The sequence below is a fragment of the Kryptolebias marmoratus genome, linkage group LG14 (genome assembly GCF_001649575.2).
Source record: "Kryptolebias marmoratus isolate JLee-2015 linkage group LG14, ASM164957v2, whole genome shotgun sequence".
In the NCBI taxonomy this organism is placed as follows: domain Eukaryota; kingdom Metazoa; phylum Chordata; class Actinopteri; order Cyprinodontiformes; family Rivulidae; genus Kryptolebias; species Kryptolebias marmoratus.
Genome location: NC_051443.1, coordinates 493,079 through 505,633, shown reverse-complemented (window position 1 = coordinate 505,633; position 12,555 = coordinate 493,079). Strand labels below are relative to the sequence as shown.

The 12,555-nt window shown below is 39.1% G+C and overlaps 1 protein-coding gene across 1 annotated transcript in view; it reads left to right on the top strand.

Moving 5' to 3' along the window:
- The window catches only part of lin54 (lin-54 DREAM MuvB core complex component), a 28,413-nt gene extending 16,258 nt beyond the window's left edge, over window positions 1-12,155 (top strand). Inside the window, exons 5-14 of the mRNA XM_017439499.3 lie at window positions 1,034-1,189; window positions 1,997-2,198; window positions 2,278-2,351; window positions 2,420-2,581; window positions 2,673-2,764; window positions 6,285-6,356; window positions 6,520-6,622; window positions 6,713-6,850; window positions 6,958-7,160; window positions 9,971-12,155. Of these exons, the coding sequence (XP_017294988.1) occupies window positions 1,034-1,189; window positions 1,997-2,198; window positions 2,278-2,351; window positions 2,420-2,581; window positions 2,673-2,764; window positions 6,285-6,356; window positions 6,520-6,622; window positions 6,713-6,850; window positions 6,958-7,160; window positions 9,971-10,172 (1,404 nt within the window). The 3' untranslated portion in view covers window positions 10,173-12,155. The remainder of the gene's footprint in view (window positions 1-1,033; window positions 1,190-1,996; window positions 2,199-2,277; window positions 2,352-2,419; window positions 2,582-2,672; window positions 2,765-6,284; window positions 6,357-6,519; window positions 6,623-6,712; window positions 6,851-6,957; window positions 7,161-9,970) is intronic.
- The last annotated feature ends 400 nt before the right edge of the window (window positions 12,156-12,555 follow it).

The window sequence follows — 12,555 nt, the reverse complement described above, 5'->3', positions numbered from 1 at the left end:
GATTAAACGAAATAAACATTTGAAATATATGAGTTTGTATGTAATGTATGAATATAATATACAAGTTTCACTTTTTAAATGGAATTACTGAAATCAATCTACTTTTTCATGATATTCTAATTTTATGACCAGCACCTGTATATTTGATGTTGTATAAGGTTAAATGTGGTTCAGTTTTATCGTTCAGCTTTGAACCATAAAAGCTCAAACACATGAGAAAACCTCAGGTTTAAATGCCCTTTGAGTTCAGAATACCAAATGGAGTCATATTTTTGTGTATTTAGATGAGTTTCAGTACTTTGGAGTTTGATACTGTTGACTGAAAAAACTGGTGTGGACTGCTCCACATTCTCACTGCAGGTGGAAGGTTTGACTGAATATATGCACACTTTCATACATCCGGCGCCTCTTTGTACATGAGGCCCCTGGTGCTGGTGACGGGTCATGTGACTCCATCATGTGTTCCTTCATCCCTCTTTCCACCTACAAACTAGCTGCACATATTCCACTGTTCCTTCCCTGGAGATGTTTTTATAAAAGATGAGGCTTTTGTTGAGCCATCAAACCGCAATAAAAAATGGTAAAAAGTTGCACTTTTTTAAGTCATTTTTTTCTCGTATTACAATATTTTTACTCAGCCTTTTGCTTAAATTTGCAGAAACTAAACAAGTATAACATCATAAAGATGTTGAATAGATTCATTTAATAAGTAATAAGTACACCAACATAAATGCAGTGGTCATGTGTTTCACTTGTTAGCAGTAGATGGAAGGCTGAGCAGGCCAAAGATTTGCCTGTTTTAAAATCGGCAAAGTATGTGCGGGCATGACTGATTGCAATACTTAAAAAATGGCAAAATATCATCAGATTCATTGGCAGACTGAATAATTAGGTCAACCTACATTTTTAAATATAAAATGAACAACTACGACTCGTCTTCAGTGCTCTGTTGTCTCAGACAACATATGCATTGTGCATCATTACATATGAACAAGTTCTTCACTGTCATATTTCATACGTTTGTTTCTGCCAGGTGACTGTGGTTTCTGTGGCTTCCCCGCCCTCTAACACCTCTCAGAAGTCAGTAGCTCTGCCCATGAGTGTAGCTCTTGGCCAACAAATCCTCGCAGTCCAGCAGTCCACATCTGCATCTCCAATCAAGGTGGCCACCAGCCAAACCACAGCACAAGTAAGGCTGAAGCTGGACCTAATCATGAAGTGCCTGACTGTCAGTGATCACAGTGTGTCCGACTAACTTCTCCTGTTTGTCTCTCAAACTGTCCTTATTAACTGGAAATGTGTTTTTCTGCCAATCATTTTATTTGATTTATTTTATGATGTAAGGTTGCAGTGGCAGGCAGAAACTAGTCTCTAAACAATCTAGACAAACTCTAGTTGAGATTTAATCTGAGTTGTCATCAACAGTGGTTTCCTCTTTACCTCTCTCCCATAAAGCTCAGCCTGGTGAAGAACCTGGGTAACAGTTGTTGTAGCTCAGTCTGTCCCATCTCACCTGCTGAAGCTTGGAGCTCCTTCAGAGAGTCTCTCTCACTATCCTCCTTCTTCACAGTCACTCAGTCTGTGAGGACAGTCTGCTCTTGGTAGATTTACACGTGTTCCATAATCCTTCCATGTCCTGATGATGGATTTAACAGAACTCAGGGGATGTTTAGAGCCATGGAAATCATTTTATATCCATCCCCTGAGTTGTACTTTTAATAATCTTTTCTCTGAGTTCAGTTAGGACTGTCACTTTAAAGGGGGGGGGTTATTTAATTACTTACTTTACAGTACATATTTTATTGATATTACTCATTACTCTGTAGAAATATGGTTTTATATTGACATTGAAGGTTTTTCAAAATTTCTTTTGTAAAGAAGGCCAATTCTTATTGACCGTGATTGATTTCTGACAGCAATAGAAGAAGAAAATGTCCAAGAGGTGAATGGTTTATATATATATATATATATATAATACTTTTTTTTTTCCTCCCAGAATATTAAGCCTGTGCAGTCAGTCCCAGTGGCAGGAGTTGGTGGCTCCCAGTTCAAGACCATCATCCCACTGGCTGCCCAGCCAAATGTGCAACAGATTCAGGTGCCAGGAAGCAGGTTCCATTATGTCCGCCTCGTCACAGCAACCACAGCTAGCAGCACAGGACAGCCCAGTGTTTCCAACACCAGCTCAGTTCAGACAGGTGAACTATAAACTTCTTCTCTTCACCAACTCGGGCACAGCTGTTGTTTAGTTACACCTGGATCATGTTTTATGTGCAGGTAAACCTGTGGTGGTCAGTACAGGAGCAGTGAGGATGTCCGTCCCTGTCGTCCCAGCACAGACAGTGAAACAGGTGACCTTTGAACTTTGGAACTGCCGCGGACTCAAAGCCTTGTTAAACACTGTGTGTATTATCTGCAGGTGGCACCTAAGCCTTTGACATCAGCAACACAAGTAGTCACCACCACTCAGACCCAGCAACGCCTGATCATGCCTGCAACGCCACTTCCCCAGATCCAGTCTGGCTTTACCAACCTCCCCACTGTGGGTTACACAGTTGTTCCAGCACAATATGTCACACAGGTTAGTAGTATTTTATTGTAACGACTTGTTTAGCCAACTCTTTGTTTGAAGCCGTTCAACTGTTTCTCTTTTTTTTCCGCCTGTTTTGTAGATCCAGCAGTCACCGTTTGTGACACTTGCCAGTAGTTCTAGTTTCCCTCCTTCTGGTGCTGTCCAGTCTCAGGCCAAACTGCCTCTCAATGGGTAAGAATGGATAAAAAGGAAAAAAAATCTGAAAGACCGAACAATTTTCTGTTTAGAACAGTCTTTTTTAATATTCTGTTTATTAAATAGTTAATGTGTTAAATCAACAATTATTAACAACAAACAACACCTCCCCTCCACCCAGGCACCTACCCCTGACAAACAAATAGAAGAACAAAATTAAAGACATTTCAAACAGTAATGAACTAAATAATGTAAGAAATAAAAGTTCTGTAAATACACACATGTCAGAACACTTTTGTGTCGTGCTCAGTTCAGAATAATCTGTACTTTTAACATAGGACAGAAAGGTTATTTTAAATGATACAGTCTGATTCCCCCCCTCTCTAATCCAGCTTCTATAGGTGGGTGTAGTTGTAGAATTCCAGTTTAGCAGTGTTGCTATTAAGTTGTTTTTAGGAGGAGAGATACCAAGTGAAGTAGGTCATACTCTTGACAAAGCAGTTAAGGCATTAGGAGTAATAATCTTTTCAGATTACATTAGACAATGTAAGAATTTCAGACCTGAATCTCTTCATGGAGGAACAGTTCCAAAACATGTGAGTAATTTGCTGTGGCCTGCTGGTATTGTTCACACAGATGAAATACTTGTATCATATATTTCTGTGAGCCTGACTTTCGTATAGTTAGCCTTCCATAGAATCTGACACTGCATGAAGTTGAGCCCAGCACAGATCCAAGGTCTGTGTACCCTCTGTTAAACCTCCCCACAATCATGTAAATTGAGCAATCTAATATCTCTCCCATGCAGTTTTTAAGACTGTTGAATTATTGAAAGGTTAAAATATTTAAATATACAGAAGAAATTGTCCCTCTCGTTGAGGGAAGAGGTTGTAGAAACACTTTAAAATCAGAGGGACGAAGGAGGACAGGGAATTCTGGGGATGAGCTATGGACATAATATCGAGCTTGAAGGTATCTGAAAAATTGTCTTTAGGGAGAGAAAGTTTATTTGCCAGCTGTTGAAAAGAAGCGTTTGTAGAATCAACATGCATATCTTTGCAGGTTTTTATACCCAACCTAACCCCATACTGGGAAAGTGGCATTAATTCAAGCAGCTATAGAAAGATTTAAAGAGACCATCGCTCAAAATCATATTTGATCTGTATAAAAAAAGAACGTTTTTCTTACAAAGATTAACCACCAGCTGTGTACATTCCAAGACAGTCAAAACTCAAATTAGATATCTCGATCAGTACATTATTGAGTGGGTACTCATTTGCCTCTCTGTTAACATCACTTTTGCCAAGATTAGATTTATATCCAGAAATGTACCAAATGCACCGAGGACTGAAAGGGCTGTGGGAATCTCTCCCATACAGTTTTTAACACTATTGAAAGATTTGAAAGGTTAAAAATGTTAAATATACATATTGAGGGGAGAGGTTGCAGAAACACTGAATATATCAGGAGGAAACAAAGAAATGGACAGAGGCTTCATTACAATGTAAAATAAAAGTTATCAATTAAAAACATTATTCAGGTGTTTCAGTACTTTGTAATGTGATGCTGTTGACTGTCCGCACATTCTCACCGCACACTAGCTCTAATAGCCTTGCTCAAAGACAACAAAAAACATTGTAGAATTGGCTGATCAAAGTCATTTTTTAGCATATAATGAATTTCAGCCTCTAATCACTCACATCAAATGTGCACAGAATGGAACATCTCCAAACAAGTTAGGATAAGAACCTAATAGCTGTCTCAGCTCAGACTGTTGTGATTCTTAAAAGTGACATAGTACACTAATGCCCCTTTTACACTGGCTCTACTTGAGCAGCTCCACTCTAGCTGAGGAGAGTGGAGCCGGGACCTTTAGAGCCGGTGGAAAAGGGGCATAAGTTTTCAAGAATTATTCCTAAGTTGACCACTCAATAAAGGATCTAAACTGGACAAACAGTCATCACGAAAATGTTTCCTAACAGATGCCAACATGTACTGGATGGACCACATCCAGTTTCTTCAGATGCACGTATATGATATGGTGTTAACAGGTTCACATGACATAACTGTTGCTGTTTGTAATGATCTGGAGTACCAGTCAGATAGTTTTGTTCTGACAGTTGTTTTAGAGCAGTGTATGGACTAAAGAAAAAAACACATGATATTTAATGTTTTCTTTGTTTTCGCCAGCTGTGTAGCTATATAAAGTCTTTGCCTTAAACCCCTTAGTGATAAGTAATAAGGTTTTGCGGTTACTTGGCTTTATTTGTTCCTTCTTATTAAATTTAAGCACCAAAAATAAATCATTTAAAATATTGAAAGATTTGCATTTAGACTCCACATTTCATCCAACTCCAGACAATTTACCTTCTTTTACTAAATGTAACCTCTGACTTTCTCAATTAATTTTAGCCATTTTAGTTTGATGTCTAAGTTTTTCCAGGGCTAAAGCTTTATCAAAGTCTGTTTGGTGACGCAAACACTCCAATGCCAATTCCTTCTCTTTTTCCAGTTCCATCTGTAACCATAACATTTCTTTTTGTCACTCCAATTTCAAAACTATGTCAGATGGTTCAAATTTTTTCAGATGGAAATTCATAAACTCTTCTACAGGCATGATTAACAAATTAGCCATGTACCAAAGTGTGGATTAAACAAGTTAAAGAACTAAAGCGTTGACAATATGGGCAGCTGTGGATCAGTGGTTAAAGCAGTCTTCCTCCAATGAGAGTTGGAGGTTCGATTCCTGGCAGTAGTCTCAGGTCAAAGTGTCCCTGGGCAAGACACTGAACACCTCACTGCCTCCGATGTGTGCCCCATTGATTACTGCCAGTCTCTCGGTAACAGGCAGATCTTAAATGGAACTCCACTGAAGATGCTGGCCAGCGCTTCCAGTTACCAATCCCCTTGAAACCTGACACACAAACAGGAACCTAGGGAACAGAGTTGTAACACCTGTAGATGCATTTGAACGCACACCTCAAAAACACTACTTCTTTGTGACATTTTGAGAAAATTAAAAGAAATCAGCCAAGATAGAAACAAAATTGTCTGCCTCAAAATCTCTGGATCATCCTTTCATACAATTTTCAGATTCCTAAAGGTACCACTTTCATCTGTTTAAACAATTACATGCAAGTGTAAACATATGCTTTCAAATACCAAGTAGTGAAAATTCTCTGTTGTTATTCCTGCATTTTACAAATATAAATAATGTTGGGAATGCTAACTGACGTAAAACAGCAAAGGTTTAGTTTAGTCAGACAGTGAGGAGAACAAAAAAGATTTTAATACTGTGAATGGAAACATCTGGTTTCAATTGTATTTATTAAGGTTTTTTTTATGTTGTTCTTTCTCAAATTATCACGAATAACTGACGTGTCATTTTGTGCCCTTGTCTCCATTGACATATACAAATACTGTGAATGAACTAACCGGCATAAGAACCACCAGGCCTAATGAATTTTAGGTGAAACATGTAATAACTGAGTGTGGCTTTTATTTATAGTTTATTTCCAGGTAATCCAAATATGTCATATGATTAATTGCTTCACAGTGTGTCAGCTGCAGAAACAACCTCAAGACCAAGAAAACCATGCAACTGCACCAAATCACAGTGTCTCAAACTGTAAGTATATTTGTCATTAAAGGCAGAAGATAACACTGGGCAGTCATTAAAGCAAAATGTTAACCTAACTATTATCGTAGGGAGATCATTTTTTCTTTGCTTTTTGTATTTGGAAAACCTGAAAGTCACAAAGCAATCCCTAAGTTGTACTGTTCTCCTTCAGATACTGTGACTGCTTTGCAAATGGAGAGTTTTGCAATAACTGTAACTGCAATAACTGCTTCAATAATCTGGAACATGAAACCGAGCGTCTCAAAGCCATCAAGGTGGGTTGGAGGTTCAGTTTGAGTTATGTGATCCCACGGAGCAGATCTTTTGTCTGACAGATTATTTAAGGTGAAAATGTGTTTCTGCAGACATGTCTGGACAGAAATCCAGAAGCCTTCAAACCTAAAATTGGAAAAGGCAAAGAAGGAGAGTCGGACCGCCGTCACAGCAAAGGCTGTAACTGCAAACGCTCAGGCTGCCTGAAGAACTACTGCGAGTGCTACGAGGTGGGTTAACGTTCTGCCAGGTGCTCCTTTTAAGAGTGACCATTCGGGGTTTTTTTTTGCTTATTTAGCTTTTTCATCTGTTCTTTTTTTCTCATTTTATCTTGAAGGCAAAGATCATGTGCTCGTCCATTTGTAAGTGCATCGGCTGCAAAAACTTTGAGGAGAGCCCTGAGAGGAAAACACTGATGCATCTGGCTGATGCAGCAGAAGTGAGGGTACAGCAACAGACCGCAGCCAAGACCAAACTGTCCTCCCAGATATCAGACCTACTAATGCGGACAACACCTGTTATTTCCAGTGGAGGCGGGAGGTACTGCAAACACTTCTACACAACATGCAGTCTTAATGGAAGTACATAAAGTGGATTTGGAAATAATTACAGTGAAATAAAATGGTGCATTTAATACACCCATGGCCAAAAGTTCTGAGAATGACACAGGACTCATGCCATGAGATCTCACAAGACTGAAAGGTGGTTTATAATTCATAAGACGTAAGACATCCAGTCTTGCTGATCTGGTTGTGAGACTTTCTTTTTGCAGGGAAGAAGTTCTGGGAAACCCCTACCTTCCCCCACCTTCTCCCACAGCACCGAACTGGATCTCTTTCTGCTGGTTTCTCCTCCTCTGTCCTTGTACAGATCTTTGCTTCACTTACCGCAACCAAACCGTTTTATTAAACGGCTTGAGACAGTAATAGTGTTTGGCGTTTGCAAATTTGTCACAAAGAGCCCCCCGTCATTTCCAACAGACTGTGCAGTATAATGAGTGAATGTAGGAACCATGTCTCTTCACTACCCTGGCGAGGTGATCTGCCTCCTGGTCAGCACTACAGCTATGGAGAGCTGTCTCCAGGCAGTCCCCTCCAAATGATTCTGCATAAGCAAACATGCCCAGAAAGTTCTGAACAATCACACGAGACTTGGTGCAACAGCGTGATGGTAGTTCGACCTGGTGGCGGAGCACAGAACCGGTTCCAACAGGGAGGATCGGATAAAAAAACAAGCAAACATTTAATGAAAACCAGCTTAAAACACAACAAGATTTTGTTTATTATTAGCAATAATAATAATAGACATTATTTGCAGAATATGCTTAAAAAGAAAACAACAATCCTGGTCCCTAAGCAATTCTGTTAGTGACCTTTGCTTTCCATAGTTAGAGCTTTAAAAACGCTAAAAACAGAGAGATTGTCTTTAATATATAAAGAAGCAGTAACAACTGGTCCGAACACATTGAAAAACTTTCTTAGTGTTGTTTCAGGCCACTGGCTTTTGTCAGACTATCTCCTAATAGAGAGTTGCCATCTTTAAATACAGATGCAGACACATTTGTTTGGACCCTTTCATTAAAGATAAAACCCCCGCAGTAGTCCCCGAAGTAACTTGAACCTGACAAAAGCTATAAAAAGAAAACAATTACCAAAAATCAACTAATGAAAATCATTCATTGATTTTCTATTTTGGTTCAACGGAATTATTTTAAGGAACAAACTAATAAAAAGGATGGTACCCTAAACTTAATATTCTTTCACAACATTTTGAGCCAATCACTGTAATCAAGAGATTTCTGTATTTCTCTCAGGTCTGAAGGCTTCCTCCTCCAGACTGCAGGTTTCAGCTCCTTCCACAGATTCAGCAGGATTTAGATCAGGGCTCAGAAAGCTACTTTAGAATGGTCCAATGTTTTGGGTGTTTTTAGCTGTGTGTTCTGGATCATTATCCTGATGGAGAACCATGACCTGCAACTGAGACCAAGCTTTCTGACACTGGGCAGCACATTTAGCTCCAGAATGCCTTGATAGTCTTGAGATTTTATTGTACTGTGAACAGACTCAAGACATCCTGTTCCAGATGCAGCAGCGCAGCCTCAGAACAGAACCGAGCCTCCTCCGTGTTTCACTGTAGGTACGGTGCTCTTTTCTTTGTAGGCTTCATTGTTAGGTCTGTGAACATGGAGCTGATGGGACTTGTTGCCACAAAGCTCCAGTTTTATCTCATCTGTCCAAAGGGCATTCTCCCAGAAGCTTTGTGGCTTGTCAGCATGCATTTCAGCAAATTCCAGTCTCATCTTTTTATGATTTGTCGTCCTCCACTTTGGCTCAAACAGTGACCGATGGTTTGAGCTGACACTTGAAGTTCATCTCTAATCTCTTTGGAAGTTATTCTGGGCGCTATGGTTATCGTTCGAGTTATCCGTCTCTTTAATTTGTCATCTTTTGCTTAAGGGCTCATCCAGGGAGGCTGTCTCCAGTCCTGTGGACAGGCTGCTTGGAGACGGTCTTATAGTCTTTACCTTAAATGTGCTGCTCAATCATTTTCTTTCTAAGCTCCTGAGACATCTCTGTCCTCAGCTTTCTGTGCTCCATGTTCAGTGTGTTACACACCATGATACCAAACAGCCCTGTGACTACTCTTCACCCTTTAAACAGACAGACTGACTGATTCCAGGACTGAAGACACCAGTGATGCTGATTACAGGACACACCTGAGTTTAACACGTCCCTGTGGGCAGATTAGTTTCAATCTTTTCTAAGGATAACATTGTTTTTGGAAAGGCCAGTTTCATTGGTTTCTTCTTTTAAAACATTTCTGTTGAACCAAAATTCAACAGCAATGACTGATTTTCATTAGTTGATTTTTAGTTGTTTCTTTCAAGTTCAGTGACTTTTGTGGGTTTTTCTTTCTTTACCAAAAGGAAATTTATCAACATCCTGAATGCACCCACAGTTAATCCCCATGACACCACCGGTTTAGAAATGTTTAAAAAGATGTTGGAAATATTCTAGCATAGAAAAAGTACATATAAAAAATGAAATTATTCACCAAGCTTAAACATGTAAAAGAAGAAATGCAGTGTATAACAGAATGTGTCTACCAGAGTGTCAGGCTATTAATAATCATTATAAAAAGTAGTGGGAAGATTTTGTCCATTCATACATGACATTGCTATAAAATACTGAGAAGCAATGGACAAAAACCAAAGGTAAATAAATAATTCTGCCCATCTTCATTTCTGAAGTGTACTCCAGCAGGGAGAGAAAAATACGCCCTGATGGTCCTGATGGCATAAGGATGACATTCTAAGGTCTTGTGTTGTTCTGTTTTTTCCTCCACTGCAGGCTGCCGTACACATTTGTTACGAAGGAGGTGCTTGAAGCAACCTGTGAGTGTTTGCTTGAACAGGCCAAAAAGGCCGAACAGACTCGTCAACCCCAGGCCGACGCAGAGAGGGTGATCCTGGAGGAGTTCGGACACTGCCTCATGAGTATAATCAGCTCTGCAGGGAAAGCTAAAGTAGACTGTGCTTCCATCAACTGCTAGTTGTCTCCAAACACAACCCCCCTCCCCAGCTCGGCTGCAGGGGCCTGAAAGACAGCACTCAGCCCCCCCTGGGTTGGTTCTGCTGGAAGAACGGTCTGAACATCTTGCACTTGAAGGAAGGTGTGTTCAGCTGGAGAAAGAAATGTGTGGAAGCTGAAATGGACCGAGCACACTGCCCTGAAGAACCTGCCTTCAAAAGTGTCGCCACAGTCGACCAACTTTCTGCTCTGCACAGAAATAAATGAGCAAGTTCGTGTGGAAGGTTTCCTTTAAAGGGATATGTTGTTGATCTTCAGAGGGATGTTCTATCAAAGAGTTATCAGTAGCTGGTACCTTATCAACCGTGACATCAGCCATCGAGTGTGGCACCTGGGCGAAGAGGCAGAAGTCTTTGTCCAGGCTAGGCTAATGGCTAATCAAACAAGGGCCTTTTTAGAAATCAACTCCTTCTCAAACCCAACATACCTCTGTGACAGAACACTACATTATCTCTTACAAAAACCACAACACCGTTTGTTGAGTTTGGAGCTGTTTTCTCAGCCAAACATCTGTGTTTTTATGCAAATGTTGGTTTCCTGAGGCTGCTCGATGTATCAGGAAACAAAACAAGGCAAACCTGGTTCAGCTGAGAAAACGGCTACGAGCTAAATAAACTGTGTTGTGAAAAGGTAGAATTTTATTATTAGCTAATGTAATGTTCTTTAATGCTGGAATGTAGTTTTGAGAAAAAGTTGGACTTTTTAAATTTATTTATTTATTAAAAGCCTGAAAAATTATTAAAGAAGACAGCCATTTTGTATAGCCATTAGCCTACCCTGGATTAAGACTTTTGCCCTTTTCTCCATACTGATGTCTGGGCTGATGATGTAACTACTGATAACTATCTGACAGAACAGCACTTCTATCCCTTTATCCTGTCAGATGTTTTCCTCTGTTTAACTTTATTTTTTCTATTCTTTGTCATATGAGGTTTTTAAAAAATGGCTGTAATTTTAATGTAATCAAATTATTTGTGCTTAAAGTAGACAAACAACATGTATCTTTTGATATTTATTTTGACAACTATTTGTAATCAGTGTGAGCTCTAATATTTTAAAGCTTCTAGCTCTACAATCTGGTAATTATTAACCAAGGCTAGGCTATCTTATTTAAATGAAAGTAAATTGATCTTTGGTTTTATACTAAAAATAAATGTAACATAAATGCACACACGCAGAGCACTCCACAGAACCACTGAACATTGGACATTTCTCCTGGTGCTGTTTTATGCTTATTTTCTTAACTGTACATTAAAAACAGCATGAACTGGAAAAAGAGCTGACCCGTTTCACTTGTTAGGTGATGTCCTCAACAATAGATAGCATTAAAATAAATCTCTAAATTAGATGTGCTCAGTGGGTGGATGTTCTGTTTGTCCCACAGAGTCAAAGAGTCGACGTGCACACTGAGTGGATCAGTGTTTTATTATGTCCATGTCTGCAAACCTGTTCAAAAATGTCTGAAGATTTGGTGTAGGAATGTGGAGAAGCTGAAAATCAGCACTTATTCTCTTTACATATTAGTTTATCATGTTGTGGAGCTTATTTGTTTCTGATTGGTGCATCTTTACTGTCCAGGTTCCCTTTCCAAGTTTAAAATGTCGGTAATTCACCCAAAACTTGTAACGTTTTTCAGTATGAGTTAATCTCTGCTGCTCTCCTCACTGAGGCTGAATCAAGCTTTCCTCTCTACTCTTCTCATGCTTCACTCTAACTTGTTTGTTGCTTCTCATTATGTTTGACATTTTCCACAGAAGTAGAAAATAAAGTCTGATACACGGCTCGTAACAACTAAAATCCACCACCTGCTCTAATTAAACAGTGGAGATAATGTTATACAATGTATGTCATACCTGGAGATCCTGAATGCAAATGCTACTTCACTTCAACTCAACTGCCTATTTTCACTTCCTCTTTAATGAAAATCCTCTTTCCACTTGTTTAACTTGATGTCTGAGTTTTTTTTCTGACAGTCATCTGTCATATATAATTTAAGTTTTAAAATGTAAGAATCCATCCTTCATTTTTGATGCAGTACATTATGTTAATAGAAAAACAGTAGGGCATTCTTGGATTTTTTTACCCTTAATGCTGATCAAATGATTGTCAGCATGCCTTGAATGTTGCCCACTGCCTTTCATAGCAGAGTTTTAGATTAAGATCATTTTATGATGAGAAATGATGGAGGTGGAGCTATTTTGCTCAGTGTATGTTTTAGTATTCACTCTCATCTACTAAGACACCAAATTTTAGCTAAATATTTGTAATATTGACTGAGGAATTGCTATTTAGTGTTTGCTAATTTGACTTAACTGTTGCTTAATTACAAATGTTAATCAGTTTAG